Raw genomic sequence first — 25,609 nt, 5'->3', positions numbered from 1 at the left:
TTTTGAATACCTGTTTCCAATGAGAGGTATGCTGCCAGATTTTTTATCTTTGTCGGGTTAGCCAGTTTGGCACCCAGTGTACTCAGAAAAGAACTGCTTAAAAATAAAACCCTCAGATAGTTGCACCGGTTTTCCCGCATTAGGTTTTTCCGGGGACATTGGTCCAAAAATAACGGTGTCATTTGTGTGCTTGTTTCTGTTTCCTTCAGTTGATGATCTGTAATGTGTTGAGCATGCACTTGTATTTATTTTCAGTATTTACATGGTAAATAACTTGTTAATTAACAAAACAAGTAGGTAGGAATAAATCAGTAAAGTGCATGGAGGGTTTCTAACTGGTAGACTTAGAAACTTCAACATGAGCTTCATTTCTTTCTTTCCACTTATTGTGCTTCCTGAACTTCAGATAATCTCTCTTGTAGTGCCCATATTCCTAACAACCATAGCATTGGACTTTTGACATATTCTTCTTCTTTTTATAAGAACCAAATTTCCCAAACTTTCCCTCTTAGCCATGGCAACAAATGCTTGAACTTGTTTACCTGGTCCCACATCGCTCTTTGCTTTCAACCTAGTTTCTTCATTTTTTACACAATGACCAAAGTTCATTGAATGGGGTGGCTTCCTTCTTTCCAAAGATGCTAGATGTGAAGTTGCTCCATTCCTCTGGAAGTGCATTGAGCACCATGTTGGTCATTCCTTTATCGGACATTCTTTCTCCCAACTCTTGTAGTTGGTCTCTTTTTTCTGATACCTACATAAGATATGGGGCTATTCCATATTCCTTTGAGATCTTCATTTTGTATAACTCGTTCCTCAAAGATATCACTTCTCATGTAGTACTTATGGATAACAATTCTATTAACTTGTCATATAGTTCTTTTCATGTCTCCATCTTTGATACATAAGGTATGAGGGGATCCTTGATGGATTCAATGAGAATCCTTTGAGCCCTTACTTCCCCTTTCATATGCTTTGCTAGAGCTTGAGCTTCTTCCTTTGGAGGATTAGTAATTGATCACTTAACATGTTCAACGACTTCATTTTCTATGAGGATCAAATTTGTCCTCTTCCTCCATGCAAGAAAGCTTGATGACCCAACCAATTTGTTGCTTTCCTTGCAAAATGAAGTCATTTTGGTAGCAGTTTCAGTCAGAAATATAAAGGTACTTACTTGTCCAGTGAAGATGCTCCTTGATGACAATATTTTCAACTTGATGGCTTCTTGATTTTGATGATGATGTTGATAATAGAAGATGTCTTCTTGATGAAGTTGTCTTCCTTCAAAGTGATTCTTCAAAAAGGGGGAGATCGCCTTGATTCCTTGATGATGATGACAACGCCTCTTCTTGCTTCCCTTGAATGTAGACACTTCAAGATGCTTCAATGTGTAGTCCTTCTAGGTAGCGTCCTTGAGATCTTCTTTGATGATGATGTGTGAGCTTCCCAACAATGCTTTAAGTGAGAAACCCTTCTTTTGATAAGCTAGGGTTTTGAGGTCTTCTTTTCTCGTACTTGGTCCTTGTGATTGTCTTCTTGATGGTACGATGACAATGTTTTGATATTTCTTGATACTCCTTTTGATAGTCCTTTTAGTGCTTCGGCCTTTGAGTGTCCTTTTAGCTGCTTTTCCTTGTCTTGTCACAATAGCTCTGATACCATGTTGAGAAATCTAGGGGTAGCTAGATTATATGATTTCTCTTATTTTGATAACTGCTTGTGATGTATTTTTGCTTATCTTGATTATATTTTTTTTCACCTTAATTATTATTGTGTTCTTTTTATTAAACAACTACCAAATCATAAAGAACAGTGAGACAAAAGGACACAAGATATAGGCTATCAGCGAGGGCCAAAACCTCTCCAGTTGAGAGGAAAACCCATAAGAATCCTTCTCTTCTTATAGAATCTTCAATTGACGAATTCCAAGACCTATGACCATTGACCAAGACCCTCCAAGACCAAGTCACCCTTCCTTCTTGATTTGCACAACTTCCAGCAGCAAACTTCGACCTTCCAGCAACTTCTTTAACAACTTCGATCCCCAACAACAAATTTTGCAACTTCGACCTAGTAGATTCACAACTCCGACCTTGATGTAACTTGACAACTTCGACCTTGTAGCTTCACAACGTGGACCTAGAAGTAGCTTTACAACTTTGACCTTGAAGCAACTTCACAACTTTGACCTTGCAGCTTCACAACTTTGACCCTGCAGCTTCACAACTTCGACCTAGCAGCTTCGCAACTTTGACATAGGAGCAACTTCACAACTTCGATCTTGTAGCTTCAGAATTTCGACCTTCACAACTTCGACCTTGCAGCTTCACAACTTCGACCTTGCAGCTTCACAACTTCGACCTAGCAGCTTCGCAACTTCGACCTAGAAGCAACTTCACAACTTCGGCTTTGTAGCTTCAGAATTTTGACCAAGCAACTTCAGGCTTTCGACCTAGCATCTTCAAAATTTCGTCTTGCCCAGAAACAGTAGAAACCCTAACACAAGAGAGAGAGAGAGAGGGGCCTAAAACTTCGATCTTTCTCTTCTTCTTCCTTTTTGACCTTTTTCTTGCTTCTATTTTTGGAGATTGAACTTGCTTGAGAATGTGTCCAAATGAGGTCGAGTTCCTCCTTATTGATAGGCTTTTGAGGGGTACAAATTGCTATCTTTAGGCCGACTTGCCCCTTCATGAAGGCCGATTTGATCTTTGCACCATGACGAGGCCTTGGAGGGTTTTTTAACTTTCTTTTGACTCAAATAAATTTTCTTTACAATATGTAACATGGCCAAAAGGGTCTTTCATACATGACAATGGCTCAATTGACTTGTAGACTCAATGAAAAGCTCTAGAAGCTCTCAATGGGTGCTTGACCTAAAAATAAATCTCCCTTGAGCATGAAACCCATGCTTCAAGAATAACAATAATAAATTTATTTTTCTCTTTTTATTAAATACGTGAAATCATGATTACATATGTCATCATGAAGACCGAACCTAGTTACATATTTCAACACATTCCCCCTAGGTCAGGTTGACCAGGATTAAGGAACATGGTCCAGAGTATTGATAACATCATGGACAAACAGTCTCCCTGTCAAGTATGTTGACTGGAATTAGGGAGAATGGTCTAGCAGAGGACAATCATTTTTCCTGTGTCAAGTATGTTGACTGAAATTAGGGAGAATGGTCTAGCAGAGCACAATCGTTCTTCTTGTGTCAAGTATGTTGACAAAATTAAGAAGAATGGACCTAGAGGCCTAGAGATACACAACCAAAGTTGAGTAGGTGTCTTTCAGCATCAAGCACATATTGCTCTCCAGATAGGTTGAGTGAGCCCATTTAGCATGATGGCCTAGAGTGAGGCCTTTGGATTGGGACTAGAATACTCATATGGATTGAGTGAGTCCCTAGGGTTTTACCACGAGCCAAAGCGATTGACCTGGATGATGGTGAACCAGGACTAGTCAGTATACCAAGGGTCAGAGGCGCTGACCAAAATCATGGTGGCTAGTTGATGTTAATAATGTAACATGTGTAAGGAACACTGACTAGGATTATGGTAATGATGCACCATAGGTCAGAGGTACAAACCATTATTATGGTTACCTAGATGATGCTATAGAGTTTACCATAGGTCAAAGTTGTTGACCGAGATTATGGTAATTGAATGATGTTGATAATGATGATGCCGATGATGAATTGTTATAACCTTTTCTTAGAGAAATTTGTCAACATGAGAGCACATAGATGGTCATTATGAATACCTCCCTAGCTAAGAGGGAGTGTTGAATTTTAATGGTCATTATGAATACCTCCCTAGCTAAGAGGGAGTGTTGAATTTTATAGCTATGGTCGATCTTCATAATTAATATTTTAGTCCTTGATATATCTGTAATGATAAATATAAAGCATGTTCTTCATGCTATTATCAAAAGTGAAATTTTAAGGCATGTTCTCTATGTCCTTTTTAAAAGAAAAAATTGAATTTTGAGAGCTGAATTTCTAGCTACAAATGAGCTAAGTCAACCATCCTACTAGTAAAGTCGGCCCAGTCAAAGAGGCACCCATTTGGCGATCCAAAAGAATATATAAAGACACTCGTCCTCCATCATTTGGATGCATAGTTCGACCTCAAATCAAGATATAGCATCATCCGCTCACTCATGCCAAGGAGACAAGGAAGAAGGAAGGACGAAGTTGACCAAAATAAGATCAAGCTCTCTCTCTCTCTCTCTCTCTCTCTCTCTCGCTCTCTCTCTATTAGTCCTTGTACTTGTGGATCTGTTTCTCTTTCATGACCTCACACGTGTGGACAAAAGTGTCGAATCTCTAAAGTATTTCAGAGAAACAAGGCCGAAATTTTGGGTGCAAAAGTAGGTTGAAATTCAGCCCTAGCAGATCTAACTAGACCAAGTTCAGTGAGTAGACTTATGACTGACTAGGAGGTAGTTGGATTAGGTTTGACCAAGTCTACCTTGCTGGTTAGTTTGACCTTGTAGAAGATCTACGTGTGTCTCATGTTGAATTGAATAATTTATCTAAGGAAAAGGTTGCTGGGTTTTCCCCCTTGTGGGTTTTCTCAATGTAAATGTTTGTGTTCTTGTTTGGTTGTCTCTTTATGATCCTATTGGCATTTAATTTCTACTGTTGATATCTTTTGTGTAATTGCTTTATGATGAATATCAATGCAAGAAAAGAGTAACTAAATAAATCAGAAGGAGTAATCAATTTAGAAGATCCTATGAAAAATCAACAAAAGGAACACTTGGACAACAAAAAAAGGATCTCTAACAATGGAGAATTACATTATTGCATATATTAATTATAGAAATGAATTTGTAATACCAAATTACACGAGTAAATTACATATGGAAACTCAATTTTTTAACTTTAAGAAATTGATTGAAAGTTGCTCTCACTCCTTAATATTTGTTGTTCTTTATTTATAATTGTTTCCCTCTTTTTTTATCTTAGTTTTCCTTTTATTTCATCTCTTATTATCCATTGATTGGTTTGGTTTGACACTTTCTCCACGCTTTTCCATTTTCTCTTACATTAGCGATTGCACAAATCAATCAATTAAATGCAGTGATGATCCAATTGCGAGAGGTTATATTTCTTTGTTGGGAATGGCTATCCCGTCAGATCTTCCAATGGAATAATGTCTAATTGGATGTGTTACCCATCCATATACATGGGTAACCTTGAGAGAATTATTGTCTTCTAAAATGTAGATTTCCAGTGAGTAGCCTCACATGATCCTCAGATAGCAACTCTTAGATGCCTCTCACAAGCTCATGGATTAATGTTGAGAAAAGTGGTACCAAGGATGTGTTTCCTAGGCATTTATCCTTTTGCCCTAGGAAGACACATTAATCATCCTTTTGTCTAGGGACATTATGTGTTTTATTAATGTCATGGAGCTATAGTATTTTTTATGAGATATGTACTAGGTACTTTAATTTATTAGTCACGTGTATTAAAGTGACTTTTATATTTTAAAAGTCACTTTATGAGAGAAAAAGTGACCATGGTACTAAAATATTAAAAGGTACTAGGAGACTCATTAAGTGAGAGGTGTCAACATGAGAAAGGGGTCAAGTGGGGGACTTGATCTCCACCCTTGATCTAATGAGTTGAGATTTAATCTTAGACATTAGGTCACTAGGCTTATGTATCTCATCTTTGTTGGAAACACTAAGAGGGGGGTGAATCAATATTTCTTAGCAATTAGTAACTTATTAATCTTTTTCAGAGCATTAATTAATCTTTAGTATCAATTTAAAACATAAATGAGCAGGCGACTATAGACACAAGAATATTTAGGTGGAAAACCCCTTCCGGGACAAAAAACCACCGAATGCTTCTCTAATAATTTATGAGTACATCAATGCTTCGGCTCCAACTGAAAAGGAAGTCCAACTCCCTAATACTCTAGAAAAACATTCAATTTTCTAGCTCCAACTGGAAGGATGCTCCAACGCCTGTTTTTTATCAGCAGTTAGTTGAAAGGATGCTCCAACACCCTAGCAAGCTCCAACTCGCTCTAGCACCACCCTACCACCATGAAGTGTTTTCACTATCCAACCTAAAGGTGACTTCAACTACTTGCCTAGCACTACCCAACTGCTCTGAAAATGATAATAGAAAAAATCAACTAATGTGGGCTCTTGTACCAGGGACAATGACCCACTTACAATGAATTGGAAACCACAAAAGATATAACAGTGATGTCCCAAACAGAAACCCTTATACCCTGTCAAATCCGTTACTGCAAGATTCAAGTGATGACAAGTGACTCTTTCTGCTATAGAAGATGATGCAACTTCTCTGCCCTTACTGCTATAGCAAATGATGAAAGTGCTCTGCCCTTACTACTGTAGATAATAATGAAACTGCTTTAGATATGATAAAAATGCTTGACTTACACTGCTACTAGATAACATTTGGAAGAAGCCCTTACTGCCCAATATGTCTCTGAACCATCTTCTCAAGGTGACACATGTCAGAGATACTACAAGGTGTAACTGCTTGAAGTGAATGTGGAACCCTTAGACAATCTCCAAATGAAACTTGGACCCTTGCTGCTCTTGAGTATGCAAGAGCTGTCACTGATAATATTCTTTGGTAGACTTTGTTAAACTCTTTTAAGTCTTGAGCCCAAATGATTTTGCACCCTTATCTGTGTTGAGAAATCTAGGGGAAGCTAGATGAGGTGATTTCTATTACTTGGTAACAGCTTGTGATGTATTTTTACTTAATTTGATTAGCTTCTTTCACTTGATTATTATTATGTTCTTATCATCAAACAACTACGAAACTATGAAGATCAAATAGACAAGAGGACACAAAATGTAGGCCGCAAGCTAGGGCCAAAATGTCTCCTCTTGAGAGGAAAACCCACAAGAATTCTTTTCTTCTTATAATATGTTCAGATGACGAATTCCAAGACCTAATACCTTTGTCAAAGACCCCCCCAAGACCAAATCAATCCTTCCTTCTTGATGAGCTTTCCTTCCAACAACTTCTTTAGAAACTTCGATCCCAACAACTTCTATAGAAACTTCGACGCCAACAACTTCGACCCCAACAATTTCTCCAACAACTTCAACCCCAACAATTTCTCTAGCAACTTTGACCTCAACAAATTTTCTAGCAATTTCGACCTTAGCAACAACTTCTGCAACTTCGACTACTGCAGAAACCCTAGCTATTGCACATGTGGGAAAATATGGTGTTTTCTTCCCTCTTATTCCTTTGCTTTAATTGGTTCTTGCTTAACTCGACTTGTAAGGTAGACCTTTTGGTGCCCCATCTCAACTTATTTTTGGATTTCGGCCTAGTTGTAATAATGTTGTTCTAATCTTTGCACGTGTGAGGAGATGATTACCCAAAAACAATACTCAAAGACCTTATGTCCTCTTCTTCGCTCTTTTAGGTCTCTTTCTCTTCTTTGATCGAACTTCTTGTGTGATAATTGGGTGTCCTTCAAGTGAGGTCAATGTCTCTTATATATAGGCTTCTCTAAAGGTCAAATAGCCCTGCATGAGGCTGACTTGTCATCTTATGAACGCTGACTTGTTGCTGCTTGTTTGACAAGGTCTTGGAGGGTCTTTATGACACTATTAACTATACAAAAAATTAATTTACAAGATACAACATGCCCAAAAGGTGTCTTACATGTATGACAATGACTCTTTTTGTTGAGAAATCAATGCTAGTGTAATTAGGGTTAGATTTCCCTTTCTTGATAATTACTTGTCAATTATGTTGGCTTCTTTTACTTGTTAGTTATATTATCTTTCATCAAGCAATTACCAAATTATGTGTGCATGAAGATCACAAAAACCAAAGACATAGGATGTAGGCACTCTACCAGGGAAAAGCCCCTATCTAGGGGAAAACCCAGTCAAAATCTCTTCCTTCAATAATTTTCCTTGAGATTCTTCAACCTAGACACAGACCTCCTCCACACCAAGCCAACCTCCTCTTCTTCGATCCAACCTTCGACCCAGTAGCAACAACACTTCGATTCTAGAAACATGGACTTGGCAGCGTCCGACATCAACAACAGCTTCGAATTTGACTAGGAGACTTCGATCTCCTAAACTAGCCCACATGAGAGAGAGAGAGATACCAAAACTTCGATTTGTCCTTCCCTTCTTGACCAAAATCACACTCCTTTTAGCCTCCTTCACCTTCACACTTTTCCCAGCTTCCAACGTCCAACTTCAGATATTGAATTGTGTGAGAGAGTGAGATCTTGTATATATAGTCTTCCAATGAGGTCGAATTGCCTTCCTTGAGGTCGACTTGATGTTCTCGAGGCCAACTTGGTGTGGAGGTTACATAATTCATTTTTGACTCAAAAATAATTCTTTTTACATCGTTCGAAAGTGCAAGAATGGTTTCATAAAATATACAATGAATCTAATGACTCTATTAATCCTAGGAGTCCATAATGGAGACTTTGACTAATAAAATGATGACCCAAACATGAAATCTATGCTTTAATAAGTCATTGTAACAATAATAAAAATTCTTTTGACAAATACATTTTATGAATACCGAACCTAGTTACATTTTTTTCAACACTTTGACTTCATAACTCTATGACAAACTTAGAAGCACTAAATGGGTGCTTGATCTACAAATAAATTTATCTTAAGCATGAAACCCATGCATCAAGAATGATAATGATATATATATATATATATATATATATATATATATTTTTTTTTTCTCTCTTTAATATCAAATCTTATAAAATAATGTATACAATATACATTATGAAGACCAAACCTAGTTACACATTTCAACAATCCCTCTTAACTAGGGAGGTATTCATAATCCATACATGGTACTTGGACATTCTCATATTGAAAAATTCTCATAATAAGATTTAGATTGGTAAGCCATCTCATAAGCTATCGTCTCAACTTGTATCAGTGCATCTCAAACATATCAACTAACATTGTCACATAGCAAGGCCTTAACTAACAACTCTATCTCTCCACAAGAGCAAGGCACAATGTTGACGAGACAATGACTAATAGACACCTTTCATCATTGTCTCTCAAGGCACATACCCCATCCAAATGTTCACAAGGTATGTCATTTTAGGACCATTCCTGTCTTGGAATAACACATCCTCAAGGAATTTCCTCTTCGACTACTCTTGCATATTGGATGCCCTACCACATCCTCAAATAGTATCATAATCAGTCTTAGATGCTTACCCAATCCTCTATTCTTTCTTCATAACATGAAGACAAGAATGATTTTTCTATTTCTCCCTCTCAATTAGGGAGACACATTCCTATAAAAGGAATATTCCCAAGCTTCCTTTTAACAAGGGACTTACTTTCCCAAGCTCCATCTCAACTAGGGACTTTTTTCTAACAACAACTATCTGCGCTTTGGTGGAGATCATGGTACTATCAACTGTTTGTAAGGCTGCTCTTTCTGCGTCATGTGATGAACTTCATTTTCTTCATTATGGAGCCTTCTTCATCATAACTTCTTTGTAGGGCTTCGACCATCTTTCTTCATCACTTCCCTTCAATGAACCATAGGGTTGAACCAATAGTCATGTCATCCTTCTCTTCATTAGAAAGTGATCTTCTAGTCCACATTTGGCTATCCTTCATATAGCTACCTCTTCCAAGTCATGTTTCTTTCAGGATCTTTCATCCAATCTTATTAGTTGTAGGTGACTTCTACAACCCTCTTTCGGTAGCCTTGTTTCAACCCAACTAGATGTTTTCAAAAGTAAAAAATGAGCATCAACTCAAAGTTACCTTTTTATGATGGCCTTTCTTCATGACATCAACTTTTTGCAACATCAACATTCTGCACATGTACAAATCCATCTCTAAGACATTCATCACCAAGAATCTTCCTTTGTAGTATACATAGCAGGGTCTTCATATATTCTTCTTCGATGGAGCTGTCATAGCTAATTCTTCTAGTATCGGATGTTGATCACTTATCTTATGTGACTATAGTTCCATCTTTCACTAACTCTTCTTCCTTTCTTCACATATTGCTTCCCCAATAACTTCTATACATAGTTCCTTCATCCTAGGAACCATAGTTGCCAACCACCTCATATACTTCATGAGGTCATATTATGTTGATTTCATTTTATCAATATGTAGAAGAGTTCAAAGCACATTGTCTACATTCATGCATTCATTCTAATGGAATAGTTTCTTTTTCTTCAATCATGCTCATGAGATAGAGCATACAATCATTCTTTTTGATGACATGAATTTATCTATCAATTATATACATACCTCTCTCTCTCTTTGCTTGAAGATGAAAATACTTCAACCAACTTGACATGTTGCACATCTTGGTCATCATACCTTACCAGTGGATCCCACACAAGGTGGAATGTGGACTATCTGTGAGGCACTTGCTTCTTCTTAGTGGAGGAAAACCTTCTAATGAAGATTCCAATGGAGGATCTTGATGATCCTCATTCTGCAAATTCTCCTTCCTAATGACGATGATGTATGATGGTTTCTTTATCTTCTATCTTGCTAGATGACTTTCCTCTAACCATATATACTGCTACTTCGGTTGTCTTTATATGCTTCCAATGGAGATGCCATTTCTATCATGATGACTGCTATAACCATGTAGACTTTCTACTTCAGTTATCCTTCCATGCTTCTATGATGATGTCATCTCTATCTTTCTATAATGCATCCTATCATACTTGTGATGCTTTCTATTCTCTTTTATAACTGAAAAGAACTAAGTGAAGGAGGTTATCTCAGTCATAATAGAGATCTTTTATTTCCTCCTCCTTTGATTTCTTCTTTTTTGATTCTTCCACTTCTCTGGTAACATGGGCTTCATTTCTTTCCTTTCTCTTTTTGTTGTCCTTCTTGAGTTTGGGACAATTCCTTTTAAAGTGCCCATCTTCATTACACTCATAACATTGTATCTTTGACATATTGACCTTCTTTATTTTCCTAGGATCAAACATTCCAAACTTTCCTTTTCCCCTAGCCATGGAAACATATGCTTGAACTTGTTCATTTGATCCAACATTGCTTTTTGCCTTTCAACCTAGTTACTTCAATCTTACATAATGACCAAAGTTCACTGAATGGAGTGGCTTCCTTCCTTCCATAGGTACTTGACACAAAGGTGCCCCATTCATCAAGTAGTGCATTGAGCACAATGGTGGTCATTTCTTTATCGGACATATTTCTCCTAATTCTTGTAGTCGATCTCTTATTTGAGATACCCTCATAAGGTATGAGGCCCCCTTCATTCTTAGATACCTTGATTTTGTATGATTCAGTTTTCAATGATATAACTCCTCCCGCAATGCTTACAGAAAACAATTTTGCCAACTTTTCATAGATATCCTTCGATTTCTCCAATTTTGCTACATAAGGGATGAGGGAATCCTTGATTGATTCTGTGAGGATTTTTTGAACCCTTAATTCCCCTTGCATATACTTTGATAATGCCTGAGCTTGCTCTTGAGATGGTTTGGAGATTGAGGATCCAATCTATCCTCTTTTTCCATGCAAGGAAATTTGATGACCCAACCAGTTTGTTGCTCTCCTTGTAGAATGAAGTCACGTTGACAGTAGATTCGACATAAATATAGAGATACTTGTCAAGTGAAGATGCTCCTAGATGATGTTATCTTCAACTGGATGCTTTCTTGATGATCTTTTTCAAGGATGTTTGAGATGTGATATTTGCTTCAATGTGAAGGGGATCACCTTGATTGCTTTAATGATGATGACAATGCTTCTTCTTCCTTCCTTGGATGATAATATAGAATGGAGGCTTCCCAAGGTGCTTCAAATGTAGAGTCCTTCTTTCAATGGAGGTAGCGTTTTTGAACTCTTTTTCTTCTTCCAAGAGTTGTGACGATGTGATCCTTGTGATGTGATGGATGGTTCTCCTTGATGCTTCTTAGTTTGCTCGATCCGTATGTATCCTTCTTTCAAGTGGATGATCTTCAAGCTGCCACTTTTTGTCTTGTCACCTTAGCTCCGATACCATGTTGAGAAATTTAGGGGCAGCTAGATGAGGTGATTTCTCTTACTTTGATAACTACTTGTGATGTATTTTTACTTAACTTGATTAGCTTCTTCTTTCACTTGATTATTATTATGTTCTTATCATCAAACAACTACCAAACTATGAAGATCAAATAGACAAGAGGACACAAAATTTAGGTTGCAAGCCAGGGCCAAAACCTATCCTCTTGAGAGGAAAACCCACAATAATGCTTTTCTTCTTACAATATGTTCAGATGACGAATTCCAAGACCTAAGACCCTTGTGAAAGACCCCTCCAAGGCCAAGACCCCTCCAAGGCCAAGTCAATCCTTCCTCCTTGATGAGATTTCCTTCTTTCAACTTCTTTAGCAACTTCGACCCCAACAACTTCTCTAGCAACTTCGACCCCAACAACTTCTCTAGCAACTTCGACCCCAACAATTTCTCCAACAACTTCGACCCCAACAATTTCTCTAGCAAATTCGACCCCAGCCATTTCTCTAGCAACTTCGACCCCAACAACAACTTCTGAAACTTCGATTACTACAGAAACCCTGGCTCTTGCACGTGTGGGAAAAGATGGTGTTTTTTTTCCCTCTTACACTTTCACTTGAATTGGTTCTTCCTTATTGGGAACTCGACTTGTAAGGTAGACCTTTTGGTGCCCTATCTTAACTTCTTTCTGGAATTTGGTCTAGCTGTAGTAATGTTGCCCTAATGTTCGTATGTTGAGGAGATGATAGCCCCAAAACAATACTCAAAGAAATTGTTCCTTTCCTTCTTCTATTCCTCTTATGAGGTCGACTTGTCATCTTATGAAGGCCGACTTGTTGCTACTTGTTTGACAAGGTCAACCAAATCTCTACAATCGTTTCAGAATAGGATGAATGGTGGCTGTCAAGAAGAATACCACAGAGATATTTTGGGTCAGCGAGCTCCTTAGATTCAACTGTAGAAGTATATATGCTACTATGTAGGCCGACTTCTCCACCTTCGAATAATGATGCAACAATGTAATTGTAATGAGAATGTCACTGTCTCAAGCCCTAACTGTAGGTCTGTATATGATTAGAGGTGAGGACGCATTGAAAGATATAGAATTCCTTGTAAATTATGTGACGAATCCCCAGATCAAGACACTGAGCTTCAAAATTAGTCCTAAAATTACAAGCAATACTTCTCGCTGTTCTGGGCTACTTGAGTCTTCAAGGACTCAAAATTTCGGTCTTCTTCTAGAGTAGGGCCGAGAGACTATGAAGTCTTGTAATGACCTTTTCTGACCTAGTTTCTTTGAAAAATAAACCTTCACCGAACAATCACAGGATTGATCTTTTAGGTCCTGAATTGATGCCCTAATATCCTGTAGTCTTCACTCCAAAAGTTTATACCTTCAGAAATGGTGCCCTAAACCTTTCGCTGCCTAGATTACACCTGCAAGAAAATAGTCCCAACAAATCCTAAAGAAACCAACCAAAAACAATTTTTTTTTACCTTTGCCTCTCGTTTGATTAAGCCTTTCTCCACAGGGTCGAGGTGATATTTCAAAGCTCAATTCTTCAAAGAATACACACTTGATGCATAATCTAGAAAGGAGCTTGAATGCTTTTTTATACATTTTTCTCTTGGATTGAAGGGGCTCCAATAGGTGAGCTGTTGGAGAAATTCAAGGAGCAAGAACACTATTAGAATTTTGAAATTTTACTAAAGTAAAACCCAAGAATGAGGCCACTATCTTTTTTGGATATTAGGATATTATTTTTGACCTTTTAATAAGGATCAATACTCCTTCAAACCCATATTATAACATGACCTTTTGACTTGACCAACTTTTGGGTTTTTGTTTGAGCCGTAAAATTTAGAACTTTAAACCTCTATCATAATTTGACCTTTTGACTTGGCCAAAGAAGAACTACCACCTTAATAACCTTTGGGGTTTTTGCCCACACATTGGGGGCTTTCACTTTAAGCGAGGATATCTCATAAACCGTGAAGAACCGTGTGGCGTGCCACATACCATCGGAAACAACTTGATGAGGAGAATCTAACTAGGATGGTCCAAACTCGAACACTCATGAATTGCCATGTCATTTTGGCCAACAAAAGACAGAGCATCTTTGGTGCTGCTTGGGTTGACATCATTGGCAACCACATATCAACAATCTTATGGAAAGACAGAAGGGAAAGAAAGGGGTTATTTTTTATTCATTCTCATGTGTAACATTGAGAGGAAGGGAGGTGGAGTACAAAGAGATTGCACATACTACTAGAGGAGGGAAATACGCTCAGTTCAAAGGAGAGTGTACTAGCAACAAGGAGGCTTTCGTATCATTCTCACATGAGCATTTGGGAGAATGGAGTACACAATCTCAGTAAATAATAGTAATACATATATATTTTATTCAATAAATTGAAGGATGCTGGTTTACACCGAGGGTCCCTGACTTATATACTGCTAAGGGTACTCTTTCGGGAAAGGACATGATCTTATGATCGTGCCCTTTCGTCTTAATCGACCTAAAATTACCCTAATTAATTTTTATATAACATTGCCCTCCCCTTGAAAATATGATTTTTCTTCAAAGCATACATAATATCGGGGGTTTTTGGCGAAATACTTCTGTCTCTCAAGAGGCTTCTTCTTCTGGAAAATTCTTCCACTTGATCAGGTAGTCTTTAATTACTCGAGGTCGTTACTTCCTTTCACAAGTGGTAACAATTCCTTCTTGTTCTAAGATGAACTTGCCTTCATCATCTAATATCAGCAAAGTTGTCTGTGCTGATTGGTGTTTGCTCAATGCCCTTTTAAGACATGATACATGGAAACTCGTTGTGAACTCAACTATTATCCAAGAGGCTTAAGCTGTATGCTACTTGGATGATCTTTTTATTAATCTGATATAGCCCATAAAACTTTGGCGCCAATTTGTTTTTTCCTTTTTGTTTTTGGGATAATTGCCTGTAAGGCTGAAGTTTAACAAATACCCATTCTCCAACTTCAAATTCTCTCTCTGTTCTATGTTGGTTGACCTGTTGCTTCATGCGATTTCTTGCAATACTTGAATTTTCCTCGAATGTTTGAATTTTTTTTTGGGTTTCTTCTAATTGTTTCTTAATTGCGGGAACTTTTGTCTCGAAAATGGCCAAATCCTTCCATTTAGGAGGTTCATATCTGTACAAAGCTTGAAATGGGGTCATCTTTGCGGAAGTGTGATAAGCTGAATTGTACCACCATTCGGTGAGATGTAACCACTGAGCCCACTTATTTTGTTTGTCTGCTGCATAACAACGAAGGTAAGCTTCTAAGCACTTATTGACAGTTTTTGATTGACCGTCTGTTTGAGGGTTTGATATGCAGAACTCTTGTTGAGGTATGTTCCAATATGTTTGAAAAACTCCTTCCAAAAATTCCCTTTAAACTTGGCATCTCTATCACTAGCAATGACTTTAGGAAATCCATGTAATTTGTAGACATTCTTGCAAAATATCTCGGTGATGTCTTTTGCTGAATCTGATTTCTTTATTCCTATGAAGTGTGCATACTTTGTAAGTCTGTCTACTACGATAAGAATTTTATTTTTTCAGTCTGACATGGGTAATCCTTCAATAAAATCCATTGATATTTCTACCCATTTTTGGTTTGGAATATTTGAAAGGTGGAGCAGACCTTGGGTCATAATGTTCTCACTTTTATTTCGCTGACATTGATCACATTTTGCTACATATTTTTGAATATCATTATTCATTCCCTTCTAGAAAAATGATTGACGTGCATTATAGTAGGTTTTAAAGAAACCTACATGTTCGACTGACAGTGAATCATGGGACTCTTTGAGAACCTTGACTTTAAATTTGGAATTTGGACTTAGGTAAATCCTTCCCTTGTACCACAAAATATCGTTTTTCCATTCAAATTTTGAATTCTGAGGGAGATTATTGATTATAGCACTTGTTTCTGGATCTTTTGCATACTCACTTCGAATTTCATTAGGCCATTATGAGATTACAGATGAGACTGCAAACAAGGATGTTTCTTCATCTTTTCTGGAGAGAGCATCTACCACAACATTGTCCTTTCCCCTTTTATGTATTATCTCCAAGTTAAAAGCAACAATTTTTTCAATCCACTTTTGCTGTTCTTCAGAGAATGTTTTTTGTTGGAGGAGGTACTGGTGATTGTTATGGTCTGTTCGTATGGAGAACTTACTTCCCAAAAGATATTGCCTCCACTTGGCTAGTGCGTGCATAATAGCGAGCATTTCTTTGTTGTATGTAGACTTAAGACGTTCTCGCTTATTGAGCTTCTTGTTTTCGAAAGCTATTGGATGACCATCTTGCATCAATACTGCTCCTATACCAAAACTTGAAGCATCACATTCGATTATAAATGGTTTTGAAAAATTAGGAGTTGTTAATACAGGTGCATTAGACATAATTTCTTTTAAGTCTTCGAAACACTTTTCTGCTTCATCATCCCAACAAAATGATTTTTTATTTATAAGGTTTGACAAAGGTACATGTACATGGGCATAGTTTTTAGGGCAGCTACATTGGTATCAAAGTATTCCTCTGAGTATATGAACTTTGTTCATTACATTGGTATCAAAGCATTCCTATGAGTATACGAACTTTGAGTAGTCAATTTTTTCTACAATTCGCTTATCCACTTGATTAACATGCTCATCCAATGAAGGTAAGTCAACAACAGTAGCCATTGTTTCATATGAGGTGCTTATAGTTAATGTTATAGGCATCTAAGTAAGGATCATGGGTTGAAATCAAATAATGTTATCATGAAAGTTATACTTGCCTCCTTATTTCACTTTGGTTGTTATCTTCTCCTTCTAGTAAAGTGTGACCACGCACAGGGTTTCCTTTCACAATCTAGGACGGGCACGAATACGAGGCCTATATTGAGATAACGTGACCATGTCCTTCCACACTTAACACCTTCTACACATCCCCTTTGTTCATTCTCCTACCTTCTGAGTTGGTTGTTGTTGGTCTCCTGTATTGGTTCCTTGATTGCCTCATCCTATGAGAAAAGGGTCTTGGAAATGCCCAAAGGTTCATGCAACTGCAAAAGAAAGAATTAAAGAGCATGTGCTAAATGTTAAAAAAATTGGCAAGGGATGATTTATAGTCAAAAGCCAAGTTAGCTCAAGCTTCAACCCCTCGTGTGAGGCCACCACCATGCTCCCATGCATATCATGACTATCAAAGTAAGAGGGACTTAAAGAAATATATTAACCCATTGAACAATGAATTGCCCATCTTAAGGGGTCTTAAATGAAATTAATTAAGCTTGCAAAACAAGCTAATCAAATCAAAGTAAAAGGCTAAATAAAGGGTGAAAAAAAACAGTACCAAGGAAAGGGTTACTCAAGTTTGCCCCATGGCCATATCGCATAACACTAACCTATTGATTGAATGGTTGACCTAGGAATTGTTCCTCTGCTGGAGCTTGGGAGCAGTGTTGATAATGGCATCAATTTTTCGGCAATGTGTTGAAAATCATGATTTTTTCTTCCTGAAGAAATCATGATTTTTCCCTTAAAACACACATCACGTGGTTTACTAAAAAATCATGATTATTTTTTACTGATTTTTCTCGCAGTTGTGGTCTTGAGTCTTAATGCCTTTTTTTGTCTTGATGTTTTTTGTCTTTTCACTCAACAAGTTGGAGCTGTGAAGGGGATTTGGAGTGCAACTGAGTGTTATTGCAATGTATTATAAGGAATTCCAACTGCTGGGCAAGTGAATTTGTAGAACAGGGCCACATCAAATGATGATAGAGAGAAGTTTGTGATGATGGTGGAAAATGGTTTTTCCAGCTGCTTATTGAGTGGATGGCAGCTTCAATAATGTACATTTTGGTTGCCATTAAGTAGGTCCACTTGGATGTCTGCTCTGCATATTTTAGCCTTTACATCTTTTTATGAAGATTTCTAGTCTTTTCTATAGAATTATACTGTCCTCTAATACCTCTAGCTCACCGAATGCTGCTGTTATCCTATATTAATATTCCTATGCACGTTTTACTGTATCCAGAAAAAACTGTAGTAATAGGTTGAAGAAATTCTCATTTGCTTTAGAATACCTTGAAACAGTCACCTCTGTGGAAGCAAAAAGTAATACTCCTGTTCACAATCAAGGCCTTGGTCTCAAAAATATACATAAGCTGGTCTAGAAACAAATTATATTAATGTTCATAAGTGGTTGAAAATTTGACCGATAAGACTGAATATATGCATCTTGCAAATATGAATAGGATATAGTGCACAGATAAATATATTTAACCTATATCTAATTCATAACATAATGAGGAACAATCACGACATGAAGTGCAAGGCATAAACAGAGTGTGACACTTATCCTTGGGGAATTGAACCGAAGGGAAAAGAACCGAATATTGTGTGTACAATTGCCAGTTTGTCAGGTGCTTCCCATGTGTTTTGTGACATGGACGAACTACCTCTTGTGGATCCTTATCTCTGGCGATGCGATCGTTGACTAACACCGACGGGTTTTGGTCTAACAACAATCGTGATTCCCAACAAGTGGTATCAGAGCGTAGGTCATGAGTTCGATACACACCTAGTTCGCGTTGAGGGGGAGATTGTTGGACATTGGATAAACCAACACTCCCTGTGTGTTTTGTGACATTGACTAACCGCCTCTTGTGGATCCTTATCTCTGGCGATGCGATCGTTGACTAACACTAGCGGGTTTTGGTCTAACGACAATCGTGATTCCCAACATTCCCAAATCCAACCTCAATTGATTTTCTCGCCATGATTTTTAGGGTTTCAAAGTCCACATATATTTTGTTCAGATTATGTCATGTTTGTGCAAAAGCAAGTTTCGGGTTTGAATCCTATAGGGTAAGGGTAACATAATTCTGGTCATAACAAGAATCATTTGATTATTCATTTTCACACTAGTGTATCTAATGATGGTTGTTTTACATTAATTGATATTTATGGGTTATAATCTCATTATATGATTATACAGATACTTGTCAATTAGTTTAGGCACTTCATACTTAATTTGTTGATCAGATGGACTGCTTAAAGCACAAGATTCTTGGCTAGTAGAAAATAAAGATAAATCAGTTTGAACATATTTAGAAATGATTTGAACGTTATAATCACCTTCCTCGTGTGTTGAATGTGACAAAACATTTCCCTGTAACTGGTTATAATCATTGAAAGAATTGAAAATGAATGCTAGTATAGTGAATACATGAAAGTAATAAGGATGCAATGGATGCAAAGAGGAACTTGATTCACCAAATAACTCAAGCATTCACTAACACTCAAGAGGAGATCCAGTGCCGTGAATAAAGTGATTAGCATTATAAAATTCATAAGAAAAATTAGTAGTTGATTATTTTCAAAGAATATGATAGGTACTCATCTTTCAGCCAATGATAATCTTTGAAGTGATCATATTCACCACTCTGTGCATCCATGGAAGGTATACATATGGGAGAAAATATATTAGTGTTCATAGATGATTGCAATTGATCAATAGAATCATGTCTTTGGATGGTTAAGAGAAATCAAGTGTATAGGGGATAAAGAAAAGCAAAAAAATTATGTTTGTATGTGCAGAACATGAAGACTTATCATGATTTACTCATTTTCTTACTACTATAGAATCTAATAAGTCTGATCCTATGTATGTGGCAGAGAAGTATACCATTGCCCATTCTGCAATTTATGTCGTGTTGGAAAAGGACTCGGTATTGATTTCTTCCATTGCATGACTTGCAATTGTTGTATGTCAAAGACACTGGCAATGCATAAATGTCGAGAAAAGGGGCTTGAGTCAAACTGCCCAATATGCAGTGACTTCCTCTTCACTTCTAGTGCCCCAGTGAAATCTCTTCCTTGTGGCCACTTTATGCATTCAGCTTGTTTCCAGGTAGTTAATTCTTCTCTTATGGTACTTTGTCTGTAATTGTTTGTCTAACTTAACTGAAGGATTTTCGTTTTGCTTGTTTTTGATATGTGTAGGCATACACCTGCAGTAATTATACATGCCCAATATGTAGCAAGTCGTTGGGAGACATGGGTGTAAGTCATCTTGTTTCTCTGTTCATTTTTCTCTCTCTACTTTATAGCTTTGTGTTGTATTGTTGTCAATAGGTGGGAGTTTTTTAACAAACAAAAATAGACAATAATGGCATATCTTTCTTATAAATGCCTTATTATATCTGCCTGCCTGATTGCCATTTTTTATGCTGAACATTGCAGGAAAAATGATACGACTTTAGCTCAAACTTATTCCTCTGATCCTGCACTTTTGCCTAGTTAATCTATAATTACAAAATTATTACTTTTTTTTACATAATAGTCTCCAACAAAAACTTTGCCTCATGAGTTCGAACCTTTCCTCTGCCTCAGAAGTTTCTCAATAGGTCAAAGATTACAGAGCTAAAGACAATGAGAGTGTTGTTGAATTATGATGTAGTTAAGATAATGTAATGTGTCTCCTTTTATAGGCATATGTGTGGGCTTAGTTAGGGGCCCTTAGGTGAAGGTTGGAGGAGTCTTAAATTGTTAATTATTAAAACAGCCTTAATTAATTAATTAATTAACTTAGTTTCTATGTAGGAGGACGACTAAATTTATAGTGAGGAATTTGGTCTTTAAAATTGTAAGGGATGCTTCTTATGGGTGCAATACATTGGTTATAGCTTTCTTAAGGTGATTCTTCCACAAGATATGGCAAGGAACCCTTATGCCTAATTTTGGATGCCCATAACCGATGATAATGTACGAAGTCACACTCCTATGGGGTTTTATCCCATCAACTAGGGTCACCAACTTCAATTGTGAATATCTCTCAAACCAAGAGGAACTACGTGGCGTTCCACATACCACCGGAATATCTTTCCGGGGAGAATTCAGTGACATGGATCTCCAATCCAAACTCAATGATTTGCTACTTAAAAAATCTTCAACATGGTTGGGGTATGCCCTTAGTCCAAGGAACCCAAACCATAGGAACTAGGCTAAGTTACCAGGATACGGATACGGATCCGGATCCGTTGGATTTTTGAAAAGTTAGGATCCGGATATGGCAAGGATACAACAAGTACAAAAATATATAATAATATTTTTTAAAATTTTAAAAAATACATTTGATGTTTAAAATCAAAACCATTCATGAATCACAACATTAGAACTAAAATAATTAGACAATTTATGAATCTGAACACTAAAATGATGCATCTTGCCTCATACAAAGATGATAGTAGTAAAAGCAAAATGAATGTTTCATCAATGATCACTTTATTAATATGATAATATAGAGTAGGTGTGTCTACATATCATGAAATGGGTCTACATCATCATCATCTACATATTGCAACTCTACATCATGAATAGACGATCGTGCGCCAGGAATGTTAGAAGTTGTTGCAGAAGTAGGAACTGGTTGTGTAGCATCCTCAAGTAGATTAAGGTGAGTCATGGCATTCAATGTCATGTTCAAGTCAGATATTTCAGGTTCCACATCCCACATCCTATTTGGACCTTTTTTATACTCTGAAGTAGAATGTGATAGAAGGCGAAGGTTGGAATGGACATATACAAGATCTTCAGCCTTTGCTGCTCCCAATCTGTTTCTCTTTACCGAATGGATGAAGCCATATGTACTCCAGTTCCTCTCAGCTGATGAGGAACTGACAACCTGCGATAACAACCTCGTGGCTAGAGTTGAGAGATAAGTGCTATCTCCACCATGAAAGCCCCACCAAGTAATAGGATCCATATGCCCCCGATCATCCATGGCTATTGGATCTGAGAAGATCCCAGTGGATTGTACAAATGCTCCAAATTCCTCACGTACATCCTTTGCAATTCCAACTTCCCTATAGATTTTCCTCAAAGCTGTCTTATATCCTTGTACCACTTCAGAATCTCTGTTTGGTGCTGCTCTACCAGGTAAAGACAATATTTTGGAATGGTAATATTTGGGGTGTAGAGCATACGCCAAAAGGTGTAATGGTGTGGTCATTTTGTTCCACCTTTTTGTAACTATGTCTTTCACTTCATTGTAAAATACTTCAAAGGGGTCATGCTCACTTGCCTTGATAATTTCCCGTATTTTCTCCAACATACTATCTATATTTTCATAGACTTCCCCCAAGCAAGGAATATCTGTGTCGAATGCCCTAATCATGGTTAGAATTGGTTCTGTGAACTGCAAAAGGTATTGGACCTTGTCCCACCATGCAATCATCAAGAATGATATACTTTATTCTTTGTCCTCTATCAGAAGTTGAAGTCCTCCATGATTCCCAAAGAGGGTCAATGACCATTGCCTGTAATGCTTGTCTGACCTCCAAAAGCCTTTTTATGACTAAAGTGTGGGAAGCAAAACGAGTTTCGGCAACCTACATAAACATATTGAAAAGTAAAATCTTAAATCAGACATAAAATAAATTGAACATTAAAATTGAGAACTCATAATGCATAACATTGATTAAAATTGGAGTACCTTTAGTAGCTCCAACTTTGCAAAACTTCGATATATGGCTTGGGACATTGAGTGATTGGTGATAAACATTTGGATCTCCTTTGATGCTACATATATTTCATTGATCCACTCAATTTCACCATTCTTGGCTAGCATAAGGTTCAATGAATGCACTGCACATGGAGTCCAAAATATGTGATTGTATTGACCCTCCACAATCAGGCCCGCTGCTCTACAAACCTTTGCGTTGTCTGTGATAACTTGGACAACATTTTGTGACCCCACACTTTCTATTGCATCAATAAGAATTGTCGAGATGAATGTTGCATCTTTTTCCACTCCACTGCAATCAATGGCCTTCAAAAACATTGCTCCTTGGGGACAAATTGCAATAACATTAATTAAAGGGCGATTTCTTTGGTCTCTCCATCCATCAGAAACGATGGACACCCCTGTTTCTGCCCATGTATCACGGATTGATTGTAATTGTCTATCCACAAATTTTCTTTCTAATGTTAACAAAGTGGTGCGTACCTTTTCATACCCGGGGCTCTTGTATCCTTTTGGTGCTTCATTAACTGCTTTAATCATTTGTTGCCAATAAGGAGAGCGCACCAAATTGAATGGCAGTCCATTTGCATAAATGCAACGAGCAACATGCTCATCTGCAACTTCTCTACCCTGGTTATTGAACGCTGCTTCAAGAGGTCCTAGAGTAGGCCTTTTATTACTTGTGAGAGCTGGTGTAGATGGCAATGAAGACTTGGTTGTAGAGGCTTGCATAGGGAGTTTTCCCTTGCTAAATTTCCTATCAGCAGCATCTTGCAAAGATACATAAAACTTAACTTTTGCAGGACTCAAACCTGTCCCAGGTTGGCCATTTGGACCATTTGGACCGTTGCATACTAACACACCTGTGTTAGTTTTCCTAGTGAGATGGGCATTCACCCTAGTGTATGAGCCATTTCGAACGCTATTGCATTCACTACATCTCCACTTGTACGAACCACCACCAGAGTTTTTGCCAAGAATTTCCACATACTGCCATAAAGGAGATCTTGGATCTTTATTGACATTTATTCCTTCACTAGATTCATGCTGTAATGGTTCCATGTTTAATAGTTTGTCACACCTGCATTGATAACCAAAGGCAAATATAAATTATTAAATTAATAAAATTGTCATTCTCATACCAAAATTCTAAATTGTTATTCCTAATATATTATAATTTATTATATATATGCATGTGTATGGCGCAATAAAATTACAAAAAAATATAAAATTCTAAATTATTATTTTATAATAAATAATTTGAAATTTAAATAAATAAGTTAATAACTAATTATATATATACATAATTTAAAATTTTAAAAACTAATCAACATATAAAATTTAAATATTAATTAAAAAAAACAATACACATAATACATATTGACAATTTTGATATAAATTATAATTATTAAAATAAAATTATAAACCATATTTACTTTTTAATTTTTAACCATATTTAATTTTTAAATATACATAATTTAAAATTTTAAAAACTAATCAACATATAAAATTTAAATATTAATAAAAAAAAACAATACACATAATACGTATTTGAATAATTGATATAAATTATAATTATTAAAATAAAATTATAAACCATATATTAATTTTTAACCATATTTAATTTTATTTATAAAAAAAAAATAATTTTTAACCATATCAAATTATAAGTTATAGGTATTATGTATACCATATATGTTATAAAAATAAGAAAAAAATAAAATAAAACACACAAATTAAAATGAACCTACCGTGCAGCGACTGATCCACGACGACCGCCTGCAACCTGCGCGCGCCTGGTGCTCTGCCCGACCAACGACGCCCACAGGGAAGCGAGACACCGACACCCACGCCTGGTGCTCTGCCCGACCAACGACGCCCACGGGGAACTGAGACGAGGACGCCCAAGCCTGCAACGCGCGCCTGGTCCTCTGCCCGACCCACGACGCCCACGGGGAAAGATGGCTCGCCTGCTGTGGGCAAAGAACGCCGCACAGCTCTACCCACGACGCCGCACAGATGCGTGCTCTCCACGACGCTATTAACCCACGCTAAAATCGATTTCACCATCGTCCTTTTATAGAATACCTTGCAGCTAAATCGGGAGTTAAACTAGAAGTTAAACAAGAACAAAATTTCACTTAACTGAGTTGGATCAACTGTTAACTAAAATCCAAACCCACCTGAACTGCACAATCAACGTTTTGTTAACTGATCGTACAGATCCCACCGTATCCGTATCTGTACTAGTTTCGGATTCGGGGATCCGACGTTTCACCGCTTGACCCCCGCGGATCCGGTAACGTAGGAACTAGGTTTTCAACCATCCAACAATGGAGCTTCCAACTTGATGTAATCCAAACAATTATAAGAAGCGTTCATTATCAATTTGACATCAATGACGGGTGTTTCAGTCAAAGTCAAACCTAGTCAAACCCCAAGGTTGACATCAATGACAACACCATCCAACAATATCCCCCTTTGTCATTGATGGCAACACACATACTCCTTCTGCAAGTACAACTCCCCCTAACTTCATGCTTCCATCTCCTTCTCATGATTTCTCTCCCCCTTTGACATCAATGGCAAAGGGTGACTCCCCCTGACAATCTGACTACTTCCTGTAACCTGCTTGTGCTCCCCTAGACGAGAAGCCTTCCTCTTTCTTCCTGCAAAGTACTTGTCTATTTCGAAGTGCTTTCCTCAATACTTACTATAATGCCCTGTCTCCCCATGTCAGACTATGCTTTATATGGATGACCATCTATAACCCTGTAGTGTTAACCTGCTATCGATGCTGATGACGCTTTTAATGATCGATCACTGTGGACCTGTAATCCTTTAATTGTTCTACTCCTCTTGAACTTGCTATGGACTTGATATGTTTGACTTGAAGTTGCTATTATGCCCATAGTTCTGCATATTTGTCAAACGTAGACCTGTGCCATATATCTTAAAAATAATGTGTCACCCAACTCTTCGGTTGGGTCATCCTGACGTGTGGCATTGTTCAATGTACCTGTTGATTCAT

The 25,609-nt window shown here is 37.3% G+C and overlaps 1 protein-coding gene across 2 annotated transcripts in view; it reads left to right on the top strand.

The window, feature by feature from the left end:
- BTS (zinc finger protein-like protein) overlaps positions 1 to 25,609 on the top strand; it is a 197,811-nt gene that overhangs the window by 118,463 nt on the left and 53,739 nt on the right. For both annotated transcript variants that reach the window (XM_089419241.1, XM_089419242.1), the window contains 2 exons: positions 19,731 to 19,965; positions 20,058 to 20,117. In XM_089419241.1, the coding sequence (XP_089275367.1) occupies positions 19,731 to 19,965; positions 20,058 to 20,117 (295 nt within the window). The remainder of the gene's footprint in view (positions 1 to 19,730; positions 19,966 to 20,057; positions 20,118 to 25,609) is intronic.

The sequence above is a fragment of the Pinus tabuliformis genome, chromosome 4_1 (assembly GCF_031772625.1).
Source record: "Pinus tabuliformis cultivar Carrire ecotype Pingquan chromosome 4_1, CPIR1, whole genome shotgun sequence".
In the NCBI taxonomy this organism is placed as follows: Eukaryota; Viridiplantae; Streptophyta; class Pinopsida; order Pinales; family Pinaceae; genus Pinus; species Pinus tabuliformis.
Note: the sequence above shows the minus strand (reverse complement) of the source record. Positions and strands in the feature narration are given on the sequence as shown.